The sequence below is a fragment of the Heterodontus francisci genome, chromosome 12 (genome assembly GCF_036365525.1).
Source record: "Heterodontus francisci isolate sHetFra1 chromosome 12, sHetFra1.hap1, whole genome shotgun sequence".
NCBI classification, from domain to species: Eukaryota; Metazoa; Chordata; class Chondrichthyes; order Heterodontiformes; family Heterodontidae; genus Heterodontus; species Heterodontus francisci.
This window is the reverse complement of record NC_090382.1, coordinates 26,031,060-26,058,722: the sequence shown is the minus strand read 5'-3', so window position 1 is coordinate 26,058,722 and position 27,663 is coordinate 26,031,060. Positions and strand designations below refer to the sequence as shown.

Here is a 27,663-nt window from a genome sequence, read left to right as displayed (position 1 = left end):
GGATCACTGCCTACATGTCTAGTCCATGCAGCAAAGGAGTTGATCGTATATATTCCAAGAGCTTTAGTCGGTAATAATAACAGATTGTGCAACTGCAAAAGGTCATCTGGCCCATTGGACTATTATTTCCAACAGACTGAATGCAATTTGCACTATCCACAGGAATGCACCCAACTCCTTTCAGCTCCTTGTGGGGAGTCATTAACCACAGATGAAGCCTCCAAAAGGCTATTATTTTGTTGATGGGTAAGTCATCCAGTGACATGTGAAAGGAAGTATGTTACATTGGTGCAGCAAGGGTGCACTTGTGAAGCTGGATCACATAGTTGGGGCAGAAAGAAAGAAATAATCATTACCTAGGAGCAGGTTAACCCCGTCCACAGGCAAACTAGGGATAATCCCTACAGTCACCGGTCCTGAAACTAGGTCGCACTCCAAGTGCACCCTGTGTAAAGGTAGAGGCATACTGCCGTCCAATACCATTCACCACCAATCTGGAGTTTACTGCACTCTCTGGGGGAAAGGCCAGGCCTTTTCCCAGTAAAAGGGATCTAGTGGCCCCTGTGTCCCTGAGGATTACAATGGGATTACTTGCCCCACTCGAGGGGTATGGGGTTACTCTCCCTTCAGACACAAAACCCTGATAAACTTCAGGAATCCGAGTAAATTTTCCTGCACTTGCAGCCGTAAACTTTCTGGGTCTCACTCTTATTGCAGTTAAAGCCACAGCTTGTTCTGCTGTGCTTTCCATCAGGGTCCCTTCTTCACTGAGCGGGTATGCCCTGAATAACCCTACAGGTTTTCTCTTTAGTTTCCAGCAGTTAGCTCTTAAATGCCCTGCTTTGTTACAATAGAAGCACACAGGTCTCTGGGTCTCACTCCTACTCACAGCACCTTCCCTTTTGGCTGGAAGAGGGCCCCCTGTGTCTCCTGCTTTTCCGTTCCTCCCAGGACTGCTTCGGCTTCTATCACCTTCCCCCCTCTCTGTCCTTTTCAGATTTGTGGGAGTGATTAGGAAAGGTTTTCCCCGGGAAACCAGCTTTTAAATGAGAGCAAACAAGAACTGCGGCTTGCCAGGCTCAGTGAGCCTTCTGTTCCTCTACATGTGTCTTTATGGAGAGGGAGAGAGTTTTTAAATTCCTCTAGCAAAATTACTTCTCTGAGATTCTCATAGCTGAGCTGTACTTTAAGATCCCTCAGCCACTGGTCAAAAGCCAGCTGCTTTTCTCGCTCAAAGTCCAGGTAAGTTTGATCAGCTTGCTTCTTGAGGGTTCTAATTTTTTGGTGATAGACTTCCGGTACTGACTCATGCCCCGAGGATAGCAATTTTTGTCAGTTCATAATTTGATGAACTCTCATTTGGTAACATGGAATAAACCTCATGGGCTTTTCTGGTTAATTTACTCTGTAACAGCAGAGTCCAGGCCTCAGATGGCCACTTTAACTGCCTTGCTAGTTTCTCAACAGACACAAAAGAAGCTTCCACATATCCCTCATTGAATTTTGGGATCAGTTGAGCTAGTTTTAACAATTCTGTACCCAGCCCTGAATTATGCTCTTCCATATTGGCCATGCTTTCACTGGGGTTACTCTGTCACCCCCTAGTTAACTCAAGCTGCTTCAGCCCTCTCTCTTCGCATTCTTTCTGGAAGGCTCTTTCTCTCTCCTCTCTTGTCTTCTCTCTCTTTTTCTTCACATTCCTTCAGGAAGGCTCTTTCTTTCTCTCTCTCCTGTCACTCTCTTTCTTTTTCTCATTTCTCAAATTCAAATTTCCTTTTTCCACTTGTATCTTTGCTAGCAATACCCTGTCGGATTCTGATTCTAACCCTGTTTCTGCTTCTTCAAATTCAAGGGAAAAATGGTTGGCCACTAGCCTTAGGAGTTCAGACTTCCTAGCCTTGCCATGTACAGTGATCCACACTGCTCAGCCATTTTCCTCAACTCCTCCATAGACAGTGCTTTTAACTTATCCCAGGTTACTTCACCCTGGCTTGGAGAGCTACTAGCTTCAGTCGCAGACATGTTAGTTTTCAATCACACACAACCACAAGAAAACCTGTATTGAAATCTTTTTTCTTTTTTGATTGGGAACAATTTGGCTTCCCACTGCCAATTTCTCATTTGTCTGTGGGTCAAATCCAGGATGGTAGCCCCCAAATTTCTGTTACACCCAGGTGAGAGTGGTTCCCTCTCAGCCTTTGCCTGCTTTAACCGTGACAGGGTTTAATTTTTTAAAAACACTGTGTTTTCACTCCCCCTTAGTGAATCCTTGTTCACCGCTTTCCAATTGTAAGGCAAAGAAATCAATTTAGACAGGTTTTCTTATATTTTAAACAAGAAAGGTAGAAGTTTATTGATCTTAAACTCTAATCCGGTTACCAACTACGAATATGCGACACAACCACGCTTGCATGCATATGCGATAAACACACAAGCAGATAGAAACAGAAAAGTAGAAAAGAACAAAGGGGAAAAGTTTTAGGCAATAGATGGGTTTCTATTTTACTGTCCTTTGAGTTTGCTGTGAAGTCTTTGGTTGTCGGTCAGACTTGCAATTCGTTGGGGCCCAGTTCACACTTCAATTTGTTTCGAGGTCAGAGCCTTTTCTCTCTTGAGGTTTACATGTCTTCCATGGGTGCAGTGGCTCGGGAGAAAGCGAGAGAGAGAGAGAGAGAGAGAGGCTTCCGTGCTCCAGCTTCAGTTTCAACTGCCTCTGCCTTTCTCTGTGGCACAATTTTTTTAAAAAAGGTTGCCCAGCAGGTTATTCATGTGACTAGCTGGTTTGACCACTTCTGTTTGTGGATTCTGCCATCTTAGCAGTCATCCTGGAATGTGAGCTTCATCACCTTCAATATCTGGTAATCACAGCCCATTTTTGGTTAAGTGGAGCAGGGAACAGTCCTTTGTCTCTCCAAGCACTGCCTGTTAGTATACAAATGTTTTTTTTTCCAGCCAAGCATCTGATGATTTCTTAACAAGTCCTTTCTTCACTCCAGCAACAGTTTAAAATCAATGTTCATATGACAAAATTAATATGCCTCATTCTTGGCAGGTGGGGGTCTGCATGACATTTGCAATAAACAATAACATTCTATTAGCTTTCCTAATTACATGCTGTACCTGTACACTAACCTTTTGTGATTCATGCACAAGGACACCCAGATCCCTCTGTATCTCAGAGCTCTGTATCTCTCACCATTGAGATAATATACTTATTTTTTATTCTTCCTGCCAAAATGGACAATTTCACATTTTCCCACATTATATTCCATTATTCATTTGCCCACTCACTTAACCTATCTAAATCCCTTTGTAGCCTCCTTATGTCCTCTTCACAACTTAGTCTCCTACCTATCTTTGTGTCATCAGCAAATTTAGCAACCATACCTTTGGTGCCTTCATCCAAGTCATTTATATAAATTGTAAAATGTTGAGGCCCCAGCACTGATCCCTGTGGGACACCACTCGTTACATCTTGCCAACCAGAAAATGACCGATTTGTGCCGACTTTCTATTTACTGTTAGCTAACCAATCTTCTATCCATGCCAATATGTTACCCCCTAAACCATAAGCTTTTATTTTCTGTAATAAGCTTTGATGTGGCACCTTATCAAATACCTTCTGGAAATCTAAGTACAGTACTTCCACCAGTTCCCCTTTATCCACAGCACATGTTACTTCTTCAAAGAACTCCAATAAATTGGTTAAACATGATTTCCCTTCCACAAAACCATGTTGACTCTGCCTGCTTACCTTGAATTTTTCAAAGTGCCCTGCTATAATGTCTTTAATGATAGCTTCTAACATTTTCCCTAAGACAGATGTTAAGCTAACTGGCCTGTAGTTTCCTGCTTTCTGTTTCCCTCCCTTTTTGAATACAGGAGTTACATTCACTATTTTCCAATTTAATGGATCCTTCCTGGAATCTTGGGAATTTTAGAAATTTAAAACCAATGAATCAACTATCTCACTAGCCACTTCTTTTAAGACCCTAGGATGAAATCCATCAGGACCTGGGGACTTGTCAGCCCACAGCTCTAACAGTTTGCTCAGCACCACTTCTCTGGTGATTGTAATTTTCTTGACTTCCTCCCTCCCTTCCATTTCCTGATTTACAGCTAATTCTGGGATGTTATTTATATCCTGTATATGAAGACCGATGCAAAATACTTGTTCAGTTCATCTGCCATCTCCTTATTTTCCATTATTAATTCCCCAGACTCACTTTCTATAGGACCAATGCTCACTTTGTTAACGCTTTTCTTTTTTAAAATATCTATGGAAACTCTTACTTTCTTTTTATATTTCGAGCTAACTATCTCTCGTACTCTAATTTTTCCCTCCTTATTAATCTTTTAGTCATTCTTTGCTGTTTTTTATATTCTGTTCAATCTTCTGACCTGCCTCCCATCTTTGCACAATTATATGTTTTATCTTTAAGTTTGATACTATCTTTAACTTTTTTGGTTAACCACGGATGGTGGGTCCTTCCCTTGAAATTTTTCTTTCTCGATGGAATGTATCTATTCTATGTAGTCTGAAATATCCCCTTAAATGTCTGCCACTGCATCTGTATTAACCTATCCCTTAACCTAATTTGCCAGTTCACTTTAGTTAGCTCTGCTTTCATGTCCTCATAATTGCCCTTATTTAAGTTCAAAATACTAGTTTGATACGGTGGCTTCACCTAAAAAATTGTAAAAATGTGGAATCCACTGCCCCAGAGGGGCATAGATAAAGAATGGATTGAGGTGGTTACAATGGAGATAAATACTTCGGGATTTTAAGGGATACGGTGACAGAGCAGTGAATGGGTTAAAAAGGTAGAACTGCCCGGGGTTAATAAAATGGCAAAACTAGTTAGATGGACCCATGACCTACTTCTGTTCCTAAATTCCTGTGATGTCAAGGACAAAGGACTACGGCATCTGAAGAATACAACTTTAAACCAGGAAATTTGGCAAGAAGGTATTAATAAAGTATTAATTAATAATTCATTTCCACACCGTTGTGGTGTTTATTGTGTTGGCAAGCATGCTTTCAGCAGTCTAGGCAATAAATCTATAGCTCTCCTCCTTTAAGACATTCCTTAAAACCCACATTTTTGACCTGGCTTTTGATCATCAGTCCTCACATCTCCTTATATGGCTCAGTGTCAAATGTTGACTGATGACAGTCCTGTGGAGGTGCTTATGGACATTTTACTACATTATAGGCGCTACATAAATACAAGTCATTGCTGAATATTTGAGTTAGTGTTTGTGCCTAGATCAGAAAAAGACTGAGGCTAGTTTTGGAAAGTAAAATCAGGAAGTTCATAAACCAACGGCTGATCCGATCCAGTCATTTTTTTTTTCCCATCCAGCCTGGTGTTTGACTCTGGAAAAGCAAGAATCCTAAGGAAATCATTTTCCATGCATGCATCCATTGTATTATCATGTTGAAATTTGTCAAAATGCTTCACTCAGTGATTTTACCTTTGGAGGGCTGTGGTGACTTTGGAGGTAACTGGTGCAATCTTTCTGCCCTGGCGAAATTCCACACAGTAGTGGGATGCACTTTAACTGCTTTGGGGTGAAATTTTTGAAAGAGGAATGTGGACATGACAGCAGGAACTCCGCCTGCTGAATGTCCGTTTAGCTGGCTATGGAGCTAAGGTGGGTAAGTGAAGCTGAGATACAGATCAGCCCTAATCCAGCTGAGTGTCAAAAAAGGAACTCCTGTTCCTAAAATCCTCAAATAGTGCAATAGTATCTATAACATGAAATGGATTGGGTGGGGTCCATGTTAGTGGGAATGAGTGCTGTGAAGGAACAAGTTTGAAAGGCTGCTTGGCCTTTTCACATTCTGTGCTTTCCTTTAGATGTATATTTTAAGAGCATAGGATGTGGGATGGATGTTCACAAAAAAGCTGAAGAAGGTTCAAACCTTCCTGGACACAGACCAGAAAATGATGACGTTAAGTGCCCACGGTGCAAATGGACCTCCTTAACTTGTGCCAGCCTATGCCAGTTCAAGACAGAACAAAATACCCATAGTCCCAGACAACTGGCACAGTCGTATCGGTGATCAGTAGGGAATTCCCCTTTTGTAGTGGGCAGTTCCCTTATTGATTTATTAACCACTTGATTTGCACTGGTGGTTTAGTAGATGAAGTCAGCGTTTAACTGATCCAGGAAGTACCCAAGCTAGATTCCTGAGGGCCAGTTTACCCCTTCCATGTTCCTCAAATATCACTCGAAAAACAGGCACAACGAGGAAGAAAAATGGGTGCTAACCCATTCTGGTGTCTGCATCGGGCTGCGCCTGAAGAGGGCAGTGCAACGTAAAAGTAATGCAAATGAATGTCAAAAGGCTACTTTTCCCAAACAGCACAGGTGTAGTGATGGGGCAATCATCTCTCCAATAACGTGGGTGCTACTGATTCTGGAGGTGCTCCAGAGGTGCATTTATCTTCTGGAAGAAGAAACAGTTTTGTTGATGCTTTTCATACTTGCAGAATGTGGCTGTGCCTTTACACTTAGTGATAAGGCCCAGTTCAGTGGTATACAATTCCCTCCTCCAAATATGGTTTATTTGGAAGGGATCAAACATTTTCACAGCCAAAATTTGCATGGGCCGCTCCAGAGTCACAGACACTAGTTTCTCCCCCTTGGGGACCAGCTTGCTGCTATTAGGGCACAGAGGACTATGTCAGTGTTTACTGGGATGGTGTCAATGTTTATTGCGAGTCTGTCAGTATTTACTATGAGTGTGTCAATGTTTACTACAAGTCCAGCAGTGTTTGCTGGGAGTGTGTCAGTATTTACTGCAAGTGTGCCAGTGTTAATTGCAAGTGTGTTGGGGTTTGCTGGAAGTGTGTCAGTATTTACTGTGAGTGTGTCAATGTTTGCTGGGAGCATATCAGTGTTTACTCCGAGTGTGCTGGGGTTTGCTGGAAGTGTGTCAGTATTTTCTGGGAGTGTGTCAGTATTTACTGTGAGTGTGTCAGTGTTTGCTGGGATTGTGTCAGTGTTTACTACGAGTATGCCAGTGTTTGCTGGGATTGTGTCAGTGTTTATTGCGAGTGTGTTAATGTTTACTCCGAGTGTGTTGGGGTTTGCTGCAAGTTTGTCAATGTTTGCTGGGAGTGTGTCAGTGTGTACTACAAGTGTGTCAATGTTTGTGAGAGTGTGTCAGTGTGCACTGCGAGTGTGTCAATGTTTGCTGGGAGTGTGTCAGTATTTGCTGGGAGTGTGGCAGATTTTGCTGGGATTGTGTCAGTGTTTGCTGGGTTTGTGTCAGTATTTGCTGGGATTGTGTTAGTGTTTACTGCGAGTCTGTCAGTCTTTGTTGGGAATGTGTCAGTGTTTGCTGGGATTATGTCAGTATTTTTGGGGATTGTGTCAATGTTTGCTGTGAATGTGTCATTATTTGTTGCTCTATTGACTCTACAGAAATGTAATACACTTCATTATTTACAAACTCTCAATTCTGAATGATGTCAATTGTGTTTTAACATAAACTAATTGCACATTTTTGCTGGCTTTTTGTTTTGGTTATCTGTTTTTTAATCAATAAATATTTTGGACAGAAAATGCAAATAATTGTGCATGATCCATAAATAATTGGAGATTATCATTTGTAAATACAGTCACTTAATTGAGTAATACATCCTTAAATAACTTAAATAACTAAATGGGGCCGTAAATTATCCCAATGATCACAGATGTTATTTGATGATAAGCTGGTTGATTCCATTCAAATACATGGCAAACACTGCCATAAAAATGGAACATCACAGACAAACAAAAACTATTAGAAATAGTGCAATGGGAGATTTCTCATCCACATGAGACAGCAAACTGGGCATTAGTTTCACATCTAATAGATTGCACCTGCAATAGTATAGCCTCCCTCAGTATCGCACTGGTGTGTTAACCTAGATTATGTGCTCAAGTCTTGAGTTCTTCGCTAATGATTCTGGATCAGTGATAGCACTCTTGTCTCGCAGTCAAAAGGTTCTGGTTTTAAGTCCCACTGCAGATGATCAGAGTGTAATCTTGGTAATACTTCAATACTGTGGGTATGTTGCATTGTCAGGTGCAATATTTTGGCTGATTCATCAAACCAACTGTGAAACCGATCTGTTTGATCAGGTGGATGATTTCATAATACTTATTTGAAGAGGAGCAGTGAGTTCTCCCAATGTCCCAGCCACCATTCCTCCCTCAATCATCATCTAAAACCGATTAATTGGCCATTTATTTAGTTTGCTCTTTGTGGGATCTTGATGTGCACTCTGCTAACATTTTGCATGAGGTGACCAAAGACACCTGCAGGGAGAAAAGGGAAGGGACTCACTGACATAGAAATTAATACTTTCAGAAAAAAGTTAAAATAAACTAGAACTAAAAATTCACATCTTCATGTTCAAATCTGCTCATGGCCTTGTCCCTCCCAATCTCCATAACCTTGTCCAGCCCTATAACTCTCCAAGAACTCTGTGCTCCTTCAATTTGAGATGTTTGAGCAACCCCCACTCCATTTGCCTCAACATTGGCGGTTGTGTCCTCAGCCATCTAGGCCCTAAGCTCTCAAATTTTCTCCCTAAACCTCTCCACCACTCTACCTCTCTCCTCTGCTTTAAAACTCTCTCTAAAATGAAATTTTTGACCAAGCTTTGAGTCACCTGTTCAAATGCCTCCTCAGGCTCAATGTCCGTTTGCCTCTCTTATACTCCTGTGAAGTGTTTATAACATTTTCCAATGTCAGTGGAGTTATATAAATGCACGATGGTCTTGTTGCTGATGAACTTTTAGATCTTACTGCAGCTTAAATCTTGACATGTTCATGTCCTACTGCATTTCCATTATAACTTCTTTATACACCCCACACGTGAGGCAATTGAGTTTCTGTTTTCGCAGAAAAATGCAACTGAATTGCAAAACATGATCCCAACTAAAAATCCTACAATCCCGAGACTAAAAGGCAATTTAACTTGTTCAGACACCTCGACCTTGGTGGTAGGACTTCACTCTGGTAGATTTTCTTGGCGGTGTTGTGTCAGAATTTTTAAAGCCCTTGCCAAGCTTTGTAGGTTGTCATATATATGAATATTACATTAAAACATAGCAGTTTTCTATGAGTAGAAACCATAAAAAAGAGTTACTTTTCAGAAAGGACTTGCACCGATCGGGGCGGAGGAGGAGGTCGGGGAAAAAAAAGTCAGATGCTCATGTGAGGTAAAAAAATGCCTGGGTTTGATGGGTTGAATGTCCTGTTCCTGTGCTGGAACATTCTACAATTCTACGAATTTTAATGTTTCTGTTCAAATAGCATAGGAATTTAAACACAAATTTAGCACAAATGAGAATCAGATTATAAATAAGTTGAAGTAACAAATTATGATACCAAGATAGAATGGAGTTGCACACCAGCACAGGAAGGCTCCTCCCTGTTTGTTGGTCTTAAGCAATGGTAGAAATGCTTAACAGAAATAGACGAGTTACTATTACTTAAGAGACTGATCAGGATTTGATCAGTCCTAGGCTCTTAAATAGGCCAGCTACATATCATGAGCAGCGAGGTGATCCTTTGTGCCACTGTGATAGACAGGCTGGCAGAGGAAGTGGCTTTCAAGCTGATCGGTTTCTGGCTATGTTAATCTGTCCAAGGTTAAATGGAAATGGAAAGTCAGCCATTTTGGCATCTGTTCATTTAACCCCTGCCAGTTCAGTACTGAATGCATTCATTTTATATGTAGACAGGTAGACGTTTCACTGATGAGGTACTTCCACTCCGGCCCCTAACCCCGAAATAATAAACTGGAAGCAGCATTTACAATGGATATTATTCAAAAAGTAAATTCCATTCTTTTCTGTCTGAGAATGATATCACCCTTCCAGCAGGACTGGGTAGGGAAGTGACATTATAGCATCAATAAAAGCAGAATTGGTACACCGGGCAAAATGCTGTAATGTAGGCAAATGTGGCAGCCAATTCATGCACAACAAGCTCCCAAAAACAGCATTGAGTAAGTAAACAGATAATTTGTTTATGTGGTGTTTGTTGAGGGAAAAATGTTGGACACGGCACTGGGGAGAACTCCTCTGTGAGCTGGGTTCCTTTATATCCACCTGAGAGAGCAGATGGGACCTCAGTTTAATATTTCATCAGAAGGACAGCATCTCGGACAATGCAGCATTCCCTCAGTACTACACTGGACTGTCAGCCTAGACTTTGTGCTCAAATCCTAGAGTAGTTGCGAATCCATGACCTTCTGACTCAAGAGTGCGACCAGCAGAGCTAAAATGACACGGAGATCGAAACTTTCACCATCACTGTTTGCAAAGTCTTTCCAATCAGGAATATTGACATGACTTAAAAGTGTGTTTAAAATCACATTCGAAATTCTCACACCTGGGCGGAAATTTATATTCTCGCTGCCGAAATCAATGACAGGTGAAAACAGTGGCAGGCTGCATGTTGTGGAGCCGCCACAACCTTCAATGTGGCATCTCATTTAAATAGCTGGGGCAGACTGCCCCCCCTCCACCAATGACGTGGAGGGGGTGGGCTATACATCCCCAGCAATGGCGTCAGCTGCCTATGCGCAGGTGCTGATGCCATTTTTAAAGGACTTCGAGGCCTACAGTTCAATTTAAATATTTAAAGAAACAGACAATGAAAAAAAATTAAATACATTGATTTTGCCCCTCTCCCATCCCCCCAATACCTATAAAATTAATTACTTGCCCTCAACCCCGCAAAACACTTACCTTGTCCCCCTGACCTTCCCCCCCCACAAATTGCATAAACTTTAACCTAAAATCCTTCCCACCATCCCCTACACCAATTATGTCACTTTGACCCATTCCACACACCCCCGTACTGAGAAACATTACCTCCTCCCCCACTCCCAACCAGTGTTCTGCCTCATTTCCCCGGACAGGGATCCGAAGACGCGGCAGTGCCGGCCAGCAGCACGGAGATCGCATCGGGAAAGACAGCAGGGATATGAGTCTAATTAAGTAATTGATTTTAATTTATTTAAATATTTGAATGGCAGTCTCGTCTCCGAGCGGTGGGAGGGGCCGCCATGAGGCCTCACCACTGCCGGGCAATATTGGGCCGGGCCTTCCTGGCATCAGTGAGCGCATTGCCTCCCGGAGGCATTTTCCTCCCCCTGCCATGACCCCCAACTTCGAGGCAGCCTGTAAAGTCCAGCCCCTGGAATTTGTGCAGCATTGGCAACACATTAGGGGTTATTCTAACCTGCAAGAATGGGATGCGAAATTTAAAAAATTTCAATTCTACCCACTTCCCTTTTTAACAGAGGTGGGGGAGGGGGGTGGTGGGGAATGACCAATCCGATTCAGGAGGCAGTCAGTCAGCAATAGCTTTTAAGGAGGCTGCATGCCTCCATTTTAATTGTACCTCCAGTGACTGGCCAACTCCTGGCATCTCTTCCCCTACCTCCATCCCCCATCCCAATGATTTCTGCCCCGAAACCCCAATTTCTCCCTTGGCAATCTTAACCTCTCCCCCGCCCGCTCTCTGCTCCTCGATTGTGGCCTTGCGCCACAGGCATTCCTGCTTGACTATCAGTGAAACAAAATTAGGTCCTGCACTTATCTTCTGTACGACATCTGGGAAACCCATACTTCTGGATTTCCCATTCAGAAGTCCTACCCCCTTCCTCCATGGCTCCCTGTGAATATTGGGGCAATTTGTCTGGTGATGCTCTGGCATCAGTTCATGACACAGGATCTCACATTCATACTACGGTTTCCTTCACAGTTTGAGCTCTGAACACCACACAGACATTTCCATTCCACATACAGTTGGAACACAGCAAAGCTAAACCTCATGTTCTGCCTTGCAGCCTTTCTCTACTGATAGTGAGACGGTGTCTGATTCCTCCCCTCATCCTCACCTCCACCCTTCCTGAAGGCCATAATTCTTTGGCACTCACTGGGTTACACTGTCTGGTATGACAGTGTACTCTGGTATGTCACTCAAGTGACCATTTCTTATATTTGAGCAGTGTTTGGCAAACTACTCTACTCTACTGTGGATGATATTATAAGGGAGCCTGATCCCATTCTCATCTGCTATTCATTGAAATGCGCATTCCAGCAGGGATCACTGGATGAGCAATCAGGAGCGGGAGCACTGACTGAATAACTTCCTCTCACTAGCCCAAAGTAATTGAGGTCTGTCAATGGAGCAATACCACCTTTAGCTGTGAGATCAGCTAACACAAAATAGACGGAGAACTGAAGCTTACAATTTCTGATTTTTAATGTCTTGGCGCCATTGGCTTTACCCACTTGCCGATGGGCGAGGGGGGTGGTGGGGGCGTGCCAATTCGTGGATAGGTGAATGGAAACTTGAGTCACAATCCTCACATTGAGATACATTTGATTCATTTTGACTGATGTGGGAAGTGGGCAGAGATGGGATTAATCCCAATACGAAGTTTCCTTGAGTTGTTGAACGCACTGCACAGACCAGGCCAGTCTTGGTTTCAATGCTGACTCTGACTCTGAGGCAGCTGATCTCAGCCAGGGCAACCCCATGGATGCGGGAGTTGGTGTCCTATGATCTAAGGAGGGGAAAACCCAGCCAGAGCTCCTGCTCTGGATTGCTATCTAGTGAACCCCTCTGGGAAAGGCAGCAATCCAGATGTTGAGGCAGAATGCACAGCAGCAGGTTGGGGTTGTGCTGCTGCAAAAAGGTCAACTAGCCAGCTAGGGCCTACTATCCAGGCTCATATACAAAGAATAGTCACTCAGTGAGGTATTGGGAGGTATCTGATGCCATGGGAGAACCATTCTCCAGCACAACATACGTGTAGAACATTATCTGGGCCAGACTAGCTCCTGTAGCCTAAAGGGGTCAGAGAAAACTTTTCCAGATCTTCCTTTCCTATTGGCCAGGATTTTTATCCATTTCTTTGCCTCTCCCAGGAGATTACATGGCTTTTGGGTGGGGTGGGTGAATAGTGTGATGCACAAGGCATTGCAGTTGTACAAGACAGGCTGGTTAGACAAGTGCGTCTTTTCCTGTTCATCATGATCTGTATGAGACAAGGAGGAAAAAGTTGGAGGGAAAATTATTTTTTAAAAAGCCCATAAAGCAGCAGAGACATGCAGAAATCTCCTTAGCATTGAGTCACCACCTACAGGAGAGGAAGGGAGAAAATTGGGAAATAATATCCATGGTTGCTCTTAAAAAAATATTTGTTGAACAGTTAGTGACATCCCACAGGGTTCTGTTCTGGGACTGTTTCTGTTCACTGTTTATATCAATGATTGCGATATAGGACTAGAGGGAGTGCTGTCTGGATTTGCAGACATTTCTATAATTGGAGACAGAGGGGGAATTTTATGCTCTCCCCTGCAGCAGGTTAGGAGGTAGGGAGAGCATAAAATTGGGTGGGATGGCAGCCAGGGTTTCCTGCTACATCCCGCCTCTCCCAAAATTTAGTCCAGGGTGGGAAGGCCTGTGAACGGCCTTGTTAAAAGGCATCAAGAAGAGGGGGGGCCACTGAGAGCCACCCACCCACCCTCCCCTGCGACTCCCCACCCCATGACGCCCCTCCTGCCCTGACCTACCTGTGGCCCGGGTCTAGCGCTGCTACTGGGCGCCCAGCAGTTGTTCCTTCGGCAGCAGTGGCACTGTTCAGTGGAAGAGCTGCTAGCTTCTGATTGGCCAGCAGCTCCCCAAGGATGGGAGCTCTGGTGACGTGGTCCTTGATCCTGTGCAACCCCCGCCACTGTCCAATTAAGTGCCTGATTGTCACTAGATTCAGCTGGCCTTTCGGAGAAAAGGCAACGCGGGATTCTCGGCATCTCTTTTTCCAGACATTGAGACCCCCGTCGCCAGGATAAAATGCCGGTAGTGAATGATTCTGAAAGCAATCTGCAAGGGCATTTTGATAAAGTGGCAGATTAGGATTTGCGATTAGGCCAGCTGTTCAGCCTGGTCCTGTGTTACGAGCAATAATAGAACAGAGTCCTCACCAGCTGTGAGGTACCTTGCCTGCTGTCAGCTTGCAAGAAAGATCCGGCATCCATCTGAAATCAGTGGATGAGAAATCAAGGGCAACTCAATGCACATTTTTCAGATGGGAACATATGATGGACAAAGATATGCAACGCCTACACTAGTGTGTCATCAATCACCCAGTGCTCATGACAACCAACACATTCTGCCATTCCTTTCTTTACTAGTTTTCTTTCCTTATAACGAAAATTGCCACATTCAGCTGTTTTGAGATACAAGCCTCTCTTCACTGCAGCAGACACTGGGCTGGATTTTGTTCTCCTGCAGGCGTCGGGGTCGGTGGTGGTGGAGTGGGGAGGGCGGTTCTGAAGGTGCCTCCGGGAGAGGGCCGCCACGCACCCTGACGCTAGGAGGACCCGGCCTGATATTACCGGCGTCGGCAATGCCTCGTGGCCGCCCCCCAACTGCTTGGTGACGGGACCACCATTTGAATATTTATATAAATTATAATGAATGAATAAATGATACTTGCGCTGCTGCCTCATGTCCTGCTGCGATCTTCGGCCCAGTGGTCGGCACTCCCGTGCCATCGGATCCCCATCCGGGGAAACGAGGCGCCACACTTCTGGGGAGGTGGGAGGAGGTACGTTTATCAGTGTCGGGTGGGGAGGGGGACAGGGTCAAATTAACGTCACGGGTGTAGGGGATGGTGGGAAGAGTTGGAGATTAAAGTTTATGCAGTTCGGGGGTGGGGGGGTTAGGTCAGATGAACAAGGTAAGTGTTTTGGGGCGGAGAGGGAAGATAATTTAATTGTTTTGGGGGGGGCAGGGGAGAGAGGCAGAAGAAATGTTTTTATTTATTTTTATCTTCTTTATCTTTAAATATTTCAATTTCTGACAGCCCTTTAAAAATGGAGTCAGCGCCTGCACACAGGCAGCTGACCATATTGCCGGGGACAGTCAGCCCACCGCTCCATGTGATCGGTAGGGGGCAGACCGCCCTGGCTATTTAAATGAGCCGCCGCACGGAATATTGTGGCGGTTCTGCGACATGCGGCCCGCCGCCTGGCACAGACGATTCAGCGCACTGTCTATGATTATTTTTCTGACAGCATAGCCACCACTTCAAAAAAATAAAACCCAGTAGCTATGACAGTATCATGTCAGCAAATAATTTATAAGTACTTCAGTGGGACGGGGGGGGATGGTAAAGAAGTTTTTATTTTATTTGTTTTTTGAAATATGTTTTCTTTTTCCTCTTCCAATTATTTCCTGTCCTCTCCCATCTCTTGCTGGGGTCCAGTTTGTTGAACAGTTACCAGAGTTTTACAATGGTCTGGAGATAGAATATTAATCGGCACAAGAGATCGTGGCAGCTATGCACCGGCATTTGATTTTATAATTTCCAAATGAGAAGGCTCATCTAAAAAGGCATGATGAACTGAATCAAGTATGTGAATGAAACGATCACCTTTATGCTAAGGTCACCAAGTGCAATGCCAAAGTGTAGAGGGCGGATATCCAGTGTATCCTGCCCATGCTGTATCTGCACTGGGAGTGTTTGATGAAAACACTTTCTTGTATGATATGGGAAAGGGTTCCATACTTCAATACTAACACCTAAGATGATGATAAAACTGACAAAAAACAGCAAAAGACAACAATCATTGTCACACTGTCCAATATTCAGTAGCAGGCGCAGAGAGAAAAATACCTGCCTGAAACATGATTGAGGTAGCCATGTGTGAAATGGAAGGAGTGAGTTTTATGGCCTGAATGATTCTTGTTGCAAACTTCAATTTCCCCGCCTTTCGGTATCAGTAAGTGTGCTGATGAGAGATGGGCTGTCGACGCTGCGGATAATGATTCAGTTTGGCGACGGATGGAATGAGCTGGCTGTTGGCTGAGCACTGGCTTGTATTTAATTGAATAATTGCCTTGTTGAGAAGCACATGATGGGTTAGAGGACAGCAGGAAGAGGAACTGGGTGTGGATGTGGATATGTACTGCACTTTTCATTTCAGATTTTCAGTGTTCCCATGTCAGTTTGAAAAGTAACTGGAGAGAGAGAAGGGGGTTAAATTTCTGGTTTAAAACAAAATGCACTCATTCAAACTTGTTAGGGGGCAGGAGGTCCAGAAATGATGAGAGACGGAAGCTAGAGTGCCAGTTACTAACATGAACCTCAGCAGAGAGAACTATCGATTACTGCAGCAATTTACTGAGACAGGAAGAGAACTAAAAGGGGATGTTTAATTGATGCTTGGCAGTTTAAGAAAGAAAGCCAATTTATAATTAAAAAGAGGTTGTTTTTCATTTCCTTTTCACAGTTTCTTCTCCTCCCCATCTTTCCTGGATCCTGCCCTCCCGCCCCCCCCCCCCCCCCCACAACTGGGATTCTCCCTCTCCCCGGATTCTTCTCTCTTCCCCCACTCCTGCCTTCTCTCCTACTCTCCAGAAGGCAATGCTCACTCAAGCTCCACATGTGCACTTTCCAGTTGATCTCACTGCACAGCAGTCGGGATTGAGAATCGTGGCTGATTTAAATTTTAGTTTTTTGAGCCCTCTCATGGAGACTGTGCCACACTGCAATGCCCATTAATGCCATCTTTGCTGTGGTGGGTGAACTCAGCACAAATGAGGGACCATCCTGACAGCTTTCGAGGTGTGTGTGGGACTCAGTTCTTTAACCAACTGTGACAGAGTGCAGCTGGAAAAGGTTTTCTTTAATGTTGGTCATCTCTGCCTTGTCATTGAAAGAAGCATTGATAGAATATATATTTTTTTGTGTTTATTTTATTTTGTTTCATCTTAGTTTGTTCAGTTTGCTTACCCACTGTTTTTTTCATGTTTGTACTTGCGGCTGTTCAATTTTCAGTCCGCCCGCGCATCAACACTAGCAGAATTTCTTAGCCATTGCTGTTACATAAGTTTCTAAATTCACTTGAAGAAGCCCTTCAAAACAATCCGACAGGGGATGCAGAGACCAAGTGGGCCCACATCAGAGACGCCATCTATGACTCAGCAATGGCCACCTATGGCAAATATGTGAAGCAGAATGCAGACTGGTTTCAATCTCACTTTGAAGAGCTGGAACCTGTCATAGCCGCTAAGCGCATTGCACTGTTGAACTACAGGAAAGGCCCCAGTGAGTTAACATCTATAGCACTTAAAGCAGACAGAAGCGCTGCACAAAGAACAGCCAGGCGCTGCGCAAATGACTACTGGCAACACCTATGCAGTCATATTCAGCTGGCCTCTGACACCGGAAACATCAGAGGAATGTATGATGGCATTAAGAGAGCTTTTGGGCCAACTATCAAGAAGATCGCCCCCCCTGAAATCTAAATCAGGGCTCACAATCACTGACCAACGCAAGCAAATGGACCGCTGGGTGGAGCACTACCTAGAACTGTTCTCCAGGGAAAATGTTGTCACTGAGACCGCCCTCAATACAGCCCAGTCTCTGCCAGTCATGGATGAGCTGGACATACAGCTAACAAAATCGGAACTCAATGATGCCATTGATTCTCTAGCCAGCGGAAAAGCCCCTGGGAACGACGGCATTACCCCTGAACTCATCAAGAGTGCCAAGCCTGCTATAATTTCAGCACTCTACGAACTGCTTTGCCTGTGCTGGGACGAGGGAGCAGTACCACAGGACATGCGTGATGCCAATATCATCACCTCTATAAGAACAAGGGTGACCACGGTGACTGCAACAACTACCGTGGAATCTCCCTGCTCGGCATAGTGGGGAAAGTCTTCACTCAAGTCGCTTTAAATAGGCTCCAGAAGCTGGCTGAGCGGGTCTATCCTGAGGTACAGTGTGGATTTCGAGCAGAGAGATCCACCATTGACATGCTGTTCTCCCTTTGCCAGCTACAGGAGAAATGCCGTGAACAACAGATGCCCTTCTACCCTCATTCCATGACAATATGAAAGGCACAATTCAGCATAGCGGCACCTCATTAGACCACTTTCCTATCCTGAGTGGTGTGAAACAGGGCTGTGTTCTCGCACCTACACTGTTTGAGATCTTCTTCTCCCTGCTACTCTCACATGCGTTCAAGTGTTCAGAAGAAGGAATTTTTCTCCACACAAGATCAGGTGGCAGGTTGTTCAACCTTGCCCGTCTAAAAGCGAAGACCAAAGTACGGAAGGTACTCATCAGGGAACTCCTCTTTGCTGTTGATGCTGCATTAACATCTCACACTGAAGACTGTTTGCAAAGACTCATCGACAGGTTTGTGGCAGCCTGCAACGAATTTGGTCTAACCATCAGCCTCAAGAAAACGAACATCATGGGACAGGACGTCAGAAATGCTCCATCCATCAATATCGGCGACCACGCTCTGGAAGTGGTTCAAGAGTTCACCTACCTAGGCTCAACTATCACCAGTAATTTGTCTCTCAATGCAGAAATCAACAAGCGCATGTGAAAGGCTTCCACTGCTATGTCCAGACTGGCCAAGAGAGTGTGGGAAAATGGCGCACTGACACGGAACACAAATATCCGAGTGTATCAGGCCTGTGTCCTCAGTACCTTGCTCTACGGCAGCGAGGCCTGGACAACGTATGTCAGCCAAGAGCGACGTCTCAATTCATTCCATCTTCGCTGCCTCCGGAAAATCCTTGGCATCAGGTGGCAGGACCGCATCTCCAACACAGAAGTCCTCGAGGCGGCCAACATCCCCAGCATATACACCCTACTGAGCCAGCGGCGCTTGAGATGGCTTGGCCATGTGAGCCGCAAGGAAGATGACAGGATCCCCAAGGACACATTGTACAGCGAGCTTGTCACTGGTATCAGACCCACCGGCCGTCCATATCTCCACTTTAAAGACGTCTGCAAATGCGACATGAAGTCCTGTGACATTGATCGCAAGTCGTGGGAGTCAGTTGCCAGCAATCGCCAGAGCCGGCGGGCAGCCATAAAGGCGGGGCTAAAGTGTGGCAAGTCGAAGAGACTTAGCAGTTGGCAGGAAAAAAGACAGAAGCGCAAGGGGAGAGCCAACTGTGTAACAGCCCCAACAACCAATTTTATCTGCAGCACCTGTGGAAGAGTCTATCACTCTAGAATTGGCCTTTATAGCCACTCCAGGCGCTGCTTCACAAACCACTGACCACCTCCAGGCGCTTACCCATTGTTTCACGAGACAAGGAGGCCAAAGAAGTACTTGCGGCTGTTCATTTTTCTGTCCGTTAACACTCTTTCTGTACTAATGCTTTGTCTTTCAACACACCATTAACATATCTTTGCTCCATGACCTTCTGGTCAGCTATTCTGTGACCTTGTCCTATCTACACCTTCTCCTTTGTTATCTCTTGCCCCACCCCCACTTTACTTGCTTATAACCTTTTTACATTTCTAATATTTGCCAGTTCTGAAGAAGGGTCACTGACCTGAAACGTTAACTCTGCTTCTCTCTCCACAGATGCTGCCAGACCTGCTGAGTGGTTCCAGCATTTCTTGTTTTTATTTCAGATTTCCAGCATTCGCAGTATTTTGCTTTTAATTATTATTAATAGAATCAGGTTTGTCTAAATGCTGCATAACCGGTCAGAGTTGAGGGCTCCCAAGTTGTTCCCTTTTTAGGTTGCTGAGATGAAAATTCTGTGGTGTTTAGCATATTGATAATGTTGCTGTGTGACATCTATCAGATCAGTAATCAACTTACTTTGGATGTAATTCAGGCAGAACTCATTACAACCTGTCATAAAGACTGTACAGCAAACATACAATTTGTATTTGCACACTCTGTGGAGTTCCTTTATTTTTAATTTTTGAGATGCCTCTTCACACTTCAGACATTGTTTAAAACACCCTTAAATCACAACTTATTATTCTCAAATGAAAGGTTTTAAAATGATCTGTATAGAAAGCAAGCGAGTCATTTCCTGCTGGCATTTCTGAACTTGATATAGTCTAGCCTCTCTTCATCTGTCGAAAGTACCAGTTGCAACAATAATTAGCTTCTATTTGAGCTCAGTATCTGCCTACTTACACCACTTCTCCACAGGAAGTGCCTGGGCGGTGGTTCCAGAGACAGGCTAAATGTCATAAAGCAACTACCGATAAGCAACTCCACAGTAAATCTAGTCTCTGTAAAGGATGAACACATATATTAGAACTTATTGATACTATACTGACTTTAACTGAAAGAAAATAAATCAGAATGTTAAAAGTCATTTGGCCCATCCAGCTCATTCCAAATTATGAAAGATGTGACTTTGTACTATCCTGTATTCCACTGATTTACTCACATGAGAGGGGAGAATAATCTTCATTAAAACTTGCAAACTCTGAAATTGTTCCCTCACCTTCTCTTTCTCATATAGATTAAACTTGTACAATGTCACTCTAAACTTACTTCCTCCATTACTCAACCCTGACCTGTCACGCAGCAGCTCCTTCTGTGTGGGCTTCATTCTCAGCTTTGGAAAGAAAGAACATGCATTTATATATGGCCTTTCACAACTACAGAATGTCCCAAAGTGTATTACAGCCAATGAAGTACTTTTGAAATGCAGCCATTGTTGGAATGTAGGAAATGTGACAGTAAATTTGCACACAGCAAGGTCCCATTAAGAGCAATGAAACAAATGATCAGATCATTCTGGGGAAAAGTGATCATAACAGGATAGCATTTCATATTAAGTTTGAGTGTGGTTGAGTCGGAAACTAGTTTCTTAAATTTAAACAAAAACATTTCCTACATTTTGGTAGGAAAAATGAGGAGAGGCAATATAAACTAAAGGATTTTTTTTTTGTTATTCATTCATGGGATTTGGGCGTCGCTGGCCAGGCCAGCATTTATTGCCCATCCCTAATTGCCCTTGAGAATCCAATTCTAAAGTGGGTGCAGGAGCACAAGGGGCTGGGGGGATATGTGCATTAATCATTGAAGGTGGCAGGACAGGTTAAGAAAGTGATTAATAAGGCATACAGGAACCTGACCTTTATAATTAGGGAAATAGAATACAAAAGCAAGGAAGTTACGATGAACATTTATAAAACACTGGTTCGGCCACAACTGGAGTATTGTGTCAAATTCTGGGCACCACATTTTACGAAGGATGTGAAGGCATTAGAGAGGGTGCAGAAAAGATTTATAAGAATTGTTCCAGGGATAAGAGACTTCAGTTATGTGGATAGATTGGAGAATCTGGGGTTGTTCTCCTCTGAAAAGAAAAGGTTGAGAAGAGATTTGAGATGTTCAAAATCATGAGGGGTCTGGACGAGTAGATGGAGAGAAACTGTTCCCAATGGTGGAAGGGTTGAGAACCAGAGGACACTGATATAAGTGATTGCAAACAAACCAAAGGCGCCATGAGGAAAAACCTTTTTTATGCAGCAAGTGGTTAGGATCTGGAATACACTGTGCGAGAGTGCGGTGGATGCAGATTCATATGAACATACGAAGATACGAATTAAGAGCAGGAATAGGCCACTCGACCCCTCGAGCCTGCTACACCATTCAACAATATCATGGCTGATCTGATTGTAACCTCGACTCCACATTCCCACTTACCGTAATAACCTTTCACTCCCCCCTTGTTTATTAAGAATCTAACTACCTCCGCCTTAAAAGTATTTTAAAGACTCTGCTTCCAGCGTCTTTTGAGGAAGAGAGTTCCAAAGACTCACAACCCACTATGAGAGAAGAAATTTCTCCTCATCTCTGTCTTAAATGGGCGATGCCTTATTTTTAAACAGTGACTCCTAGTTCTAGATTCTCCCACAAGCGGAAACATCCTTTCCACACCCAAGACACCCCTTAAGATCTTGCATGTTTCAATCAAGTCACCGCTAACTCTCCTAAACTCTAGCGGATACAAGCCTAGCCAATCCAAGCTTTCATTATAAGACAACCTGCCCATTCTAGGTATTAGTCTGGTAAACCTTCTCTGAACAGCTTCCAATTGTGGCTTTCAAAGGGAATTGGGTAATTTTCTGAAAAGATTTGCAGGGCTACAGGTAAAAGGCGAGGGAGTGGGACCAGCTGAGTTGCTCTTGCTGTGAGCTGGCATGGACATGACGGCCAAATGGCCTTCTTTGCTGTAACCATTCTATGATTCTATGAATTACAGAGCTATCTGAGGTCAACTGACAAATTAGATTTAAAAATGTGATTGTAGATAAGCAATGGTAAACATTTAAAGAAATAATTCATAATACTAAACAAATATACATTCTCTTGAGGAATAAACACTCCACTGAAAAGTGGTACAACCATGGTTAACTAGTGAATTTATGGATATTATCAAATGAAAAGAAGAAGGTTGTGCTGTTGCCAAAAGTAATAGTAAACCTGAGAATCGGAAGCGTTTTAAAATCAACAGAAGATAATAAAGAAAGTGATAAAAAGGGTGGAAACAGAATACGAGCAAACTTGCAATATAAGAACTTTCTGTAAGAGCTTTTAAAAGTACATAAAAAAGAGATTAGAAAAAGTAAACATGGATCCCTTAGAGGCAAAAATTATGTAACGCAATGAGGAAATGGCAGAAATGTTAAACAAATATTTTGGGTGGAATTTTATGCTCTCCGCCGTGTTGTGTTTGGAGGCGGAGGGAGCATAAAATCAGGTGGGATGGTGGCAGGGACCTCTGCCGGAATTTAGTCCGGGGCGGGAAGGCCTGTGAATGCTAACTGAGGCCCTTAACTAAGTAATTAATCCCTAATTAAGGTCCTCATCCCGCCGCAGCCACGATCACCTGTGCAGTGGGCTGCCCTGTTACCGCACAGGAAGCATGGCACGAAAAGTTGTGCAGGCTACTTCCAGCTCCGGGGACCAATCCCTTGCTCAAAGGCACTTAGTGTCTGAATGAGGCACCCGTCACTGAGAGCTAGCCCCCTGCACTTGCTGTTGACTCTGCTCCCCCACCATGATGACCACCACCTCGCAAGACCCCTCCTGCCTTGACCTGCCTTAAGCCTGGTTCCAGTGCCGCTCCTTGGTGTCTTGTCATTGCAACTACAGCAGCAGCCACCGCCTCTGTGGTGGCACTGCAGCTGCCAGCCTCTGATTGGCCGGCAGCTCTGCAAGGCTGGGACATTCGGCGATGGGTCCTAAATCGTATGGAATGCTCACTGCTGTCCGGTTAAGTGCTTGACTGTCTTTAAATTCAGCAGGCCTTCCATACAATAGGTGAGCCGGGAATATCAGCGCCAGTTTCCCCCCAATGTCGAGACTCTCACCACCAGCACAAAATTCCCCCTTTTGTGTCTGTCTTCACAATAGAAGACACAAAGAATCTATTAGAAATTGTGGGGAACTAAGTGTCCAATGAGAATGACGGAATAGATTTAGTTATTGCAGTGGGGGTCCCACCGATGTGCCTGAAAGTTGGGGGAGGCTGTCCCTTTTAAGGATGGCCACCCACCCCTAGAGTGGTGGCCACTGCTGGGACTGCACCTGGAAGAAAAGGATGCAATGGATGGATGGTGCCCTCACAATCAGATAAGTGGGTTCTGGGGGCACAGGAGCCAGTCAAGCAGATCCCAGCAAGGGGTGGAGGGTGGTGGTGAGAGCAGGCGATGCCGTTGCAATGGGGGAGTAGCTGTTGTTGCTGGATGTGGCCAAAGAGTGCCTGAATAGGAGGACCTCCCCCCAACAAGCTGGCAAAGAGGCCACTAGGACTTACATGTTGGTCTCCCCACCATGCGGAGTGTCCCCCACCCCGGTAAAATGCCAGCAGTGATAGAAGAGGTGCTTAATTGGCCACTTAAAATGGCTCAATTAGCCTCTGGGCAGGAGAGCTCTCTGCCACCTTCCCTGCCATTGGCAAGGTGGCAAGAAGATGATGGGAGCACCACCCTCCCGCTTTCCATACTGTTTTATGGCCACCCTGCCCGCTTCCCAGACCCTGTTCAGAGGTTCAGAGGGCTGGTAAAATACAATCCGTGGAACATAAAGAAATTTGTTTTAGTAAAGAAATAGTACTGGAGCAATTGGTGGGACTGATGACCTACATCCTAGGGTTTTAAAATAGGTAGCTGCAGAGATAGTGGATGCATTAGTTTGAACTTCCAAAATTTCCTAGATTCTGAAATGGTCCTCATTGATTGGAAGATAGTAAATATAACCCCACTATTCAAGAAAGGAAGGAGAGAGAAAACAGGAATCTGTAACCCAGTTAGCATGACATCAGTTGTAGGGAAAGTACCAGAATCTATTATTAAAGACATGGTAACAGGTCACTTAGAAAATCACAATAAGATTCGGGAAATCGTGTTGGAGAAACCTGAGAGATTTTTGAGGGTGTAACTAGTAGGGTCAATAAGGGGAAACCAGTGGATGTAGGTTATTTGGATTTTCAGAAGGCATTCGATAAGGTGCCACAAAATAGGTGTTGCAAGATCAGGCTTGTGGGATTGGGTAATATATTAGCAAATATTGAGGATTGGTTAATGGACAGAAATCAGAGAGTAGGAATAAACAGGTCATTTTTAGGATGATAGGGTGTAATTAATGAAGTGCCTCAAGGATCATTGCTTGGGCCGCAGCTATTTACAATCTAAATCATTGACTTATGTAATGAAATAGCTGAATTGTATTGAACTGCTGAGATAATATATTGTGCTAGCTCAGCATTTATATACTGCTGTATTGCCTCTCTCCTGCCATCCCTGCTGGGGAGCTGTAAATAAATTTTCAATGTGGCTGCTCCCAATAAAAACCTCATGTAATTTACTCTGTGAATACACAACAGAAATACGGCGATGAGGTGCAATTGAATTTTTTTGAATATTCATTTGGGAGAGCAAAGTGTGAAGAACATTGTGACACACATTTTTGGAGCTCCAAAGTCGACTTTGAGGAAGTTTGGGCAATTTGAAAAATTGCTCTGGGTGTGTCTGCCATTCATGTTCAAGCACAACTCTGTGAGTCAGCATGGTATGTAATTGAAAAAGATGGCATTAAAGACATATTTTGGGACAATGGGGGAGTTCAACCCTAACAAAGAGAACTGGTGTAATTATGAACGAAGCTTACACATTTGGCTGCAAGTGAATAAAATAAGAAATGAGGATAAAGTGAATGTTTTCCTCACCATGATGGAGCCAGATGCTTTTGAGTTGTGCTTAACCAATGTTGCCCACAAGACTCAAGTGATTTGGACTATTCTCAAATTAATGAGATTCTGGACTCATCGCACGACTAAGAATGAAATTGCACTGAGAATAGCATTTCATGAAAGGAAGCAGTTGCCAAGTGACTCTATTGCAGATTATATTCTCGAATTAAAGAAATTCTCTCATCACTTTGGGTATGGCGCGAACTTAGAAGTTAACCTTAGAGACATGTTCATTGGAGGTGTAAATGACAGTAAAATCCAGGCCAAGCTTTTAGATTAAAGGCAATAAGCTAGTGTGGAAGGAGGCCTGCGATGAGGCCACAGCCATAGAAATGGCAGGAAGAGATAGCTGCAGATTACAAAGAAGTTATTTTCTTGATCCAGTAAGGGAGGTGCACCAGATTTCAGCAGGAACAAGGCCTCAGCAACCAAGTTCATTGAGTCAGAGTCAAAAATTCAGATCCTATCATTGCCAAGGTAGCTACCAGCCATCTAAGTGTCCCTATTTTCAGTCAAAGTGCTATGTTTGCGGGAAAGTCAGTCATATCCAGATGGCATGCATAATTACAGGAAACAGTAATGCTTTAGGTCGCGGTAAAGCTCCAGGTCACAGCAATGCACCAGGTCAAGGTCATGGTAAACCTAAAGCTAGTTCAGGCTCCTGGAAGTCCTCAAATGCATGATAGATATAGAAACAGAAGTTCATGTTATTGAGCAGGAAGATCAAGTGTTGTACTCAATCAGAGAGCAAGAAAAGCAGCTCATAGAAGTTGATAGTAAAAGTGCTGAAGATATAATTCCGGTGCCCACAGTAAAAATGAAATTCAGTGATTCACAACTTATTTTCATAGTTGATACAGCTGCAGCATTATTTGTTATCTCAGAAAGAGAACAGAAGGAGTCCCTAAGTTATATCCCCTTACGCAAAACTGGTGTGAAACTGACTAGTTATTCCAATAACAGTATTTCAGTGTTAGGTGAAGTTCGTGTTAGGGTGGAATACAATGATGCATCCTATTACTTGCCATTGGTAGTAGTAGGAGGGAACAAACTCTCCCTGATGGGAAGAAATTGTTTTTTGAGAAAATACAGTTAAACTGGGCTGAATTATTCACAGCAGAGATCAGTAAGCGTACGTCTGACATTGAGGAACTGAAGACTAATTGAAAGCAGTAACAAGAAGCTATTTTTGGTATCTAAATGTAGATAGAGATATTGAAGAGTTGGTGAAAAGTTGAAAAATGTGCCTCAGAATGGGAAATGATCCAACCAATGATCAACGGTCAAATACAAAGAAACTGTGGGAACAAGTAAATGTCAATTTCTTTGAAGTGGAAGGGAAAGAGTATTTTGTTTTGCTTGATAACTATAGCAAGTGGTTAAATGTTGAGTTCATACCCAATACCACAAGTGCCAAAATTATTGAAGTTTTGAGAAGTTGGTTTGCACTTTCTGGGTTTCCAGATGTATTGGCGCCAGATAATGATCCATAGTTTACATCAGAAGAGTTTGAAATATTTCTGAGTCAAAATGGAGTCAAGCATACTTTAATACCACCATATCACCCAGCATCGAATGATGCTGCAGAAAGAAGTGTACAAATTGTGACGATGTCTTCGCAGAAGTATTTGCTAGGTGACAAGCTAGGCAGTAATTTCCATGTTTCTCTGCGACACAGGCTAGACAATTTTCTGTTCTCTTACAGAATAACCCCACAGTCTACAACAGGTTGCTCACCTTACGAATTAGTGTTTAAACAAGGTTTTGTTTGCTTAAGCCTGGTGTCAATAGCAAAGTAAGAGAAAAGCAAGACACAGTGAAGATAAGTCATGTTAATTGGAGCATGAAACTTAGAGAGGTCAGTGCTGGTCAGAAGATCATTGTGAAAAGGTGATAAGGAGAAGTATGTGTTTGGAGTTGTTGTAAAAAGACTATGTACATTCATATATATAGTGAAGATTGGAGAGAGACTGTCAGTGTCATGTCGATCATTTACTTAAAAAAGGATATCTGACAAAGGGAGAGCATGAGAAACCTCTTATAGTCCAGGTTCCCACAGTCCCAAGAGAAAGTCAGAATTAAAGTGAAAATCTCAAAGAATCCACCAGTGGAGCAAAGTGAATCAGGGTTTTTGCTTAAGACTAATCAATCAATTTCACAGTCTCAACCATTAAGTGGAGCTGGTCGTCAGTCAAAGTTCACGGTTGACATATTCTGAGATGTTGGGAGAGCAGAGGGAAGCTAATGGAAATGGAAGAAGATACCCAGACAGAAAGAGAAAGAAGCCAGATAAGTTAATTGAAAGTATGTAGGAAGGAAGAAGAAATACATTGTTCTTTCATTTTGTCAAAGATGATAGTATCGTTAAAAACATACTGATGTTAAGGAAAAACTTTTTTTTTGCATGTAAATTACTCTGGAAGTATTGGTTATATATGTTTTAGTTATGATTACAGTAACAACAGGCATGCAACCAAACCTGTTAAATTTCAGGTATTGTTATTGTATTCTGGGAAATTATGTACAAGTACCATTTTACATTTTAATACAAGTTGGGTTTTTTTTAAGTGGGGACGCATTGTAGT

At 43.5% G+C, this 27,663-nt stretch overlaps 1 protein-coding gene across 3 annotated transcripts in view; it reads right to left on the bottom strand.

The window, feature by feature from the left end:
• LOC137375787 (dedicator of cytokinesis protein 2-like) overlaps nt 1-27,663 on the bottom strand; it is a 690,449-nt gene that overhangs the window by 629,245 nt on the left and 33,541 nt on the right. For 2 of the 3 annotated variants that reach the window (XM_068043218.1, XM_068043221.1), the window contains exon 1: nt 20,368-20,440. The exons of the other annotated variant lie outside the window; for it this stretch is intronic. In XM_068043218.1, the coding sequence (XP_067899319.1) occupies nt 20,368-20,425 (58 nt within the window). In that variant the 5' untranslated portion in view covers nt 20,426-20,440. Of the gene's footprint in view, nt 1-20,367; nt 20,441-27,663 lie in introns of those variants that run through there. 3 annotated transcript variants of the gene reach the window in all.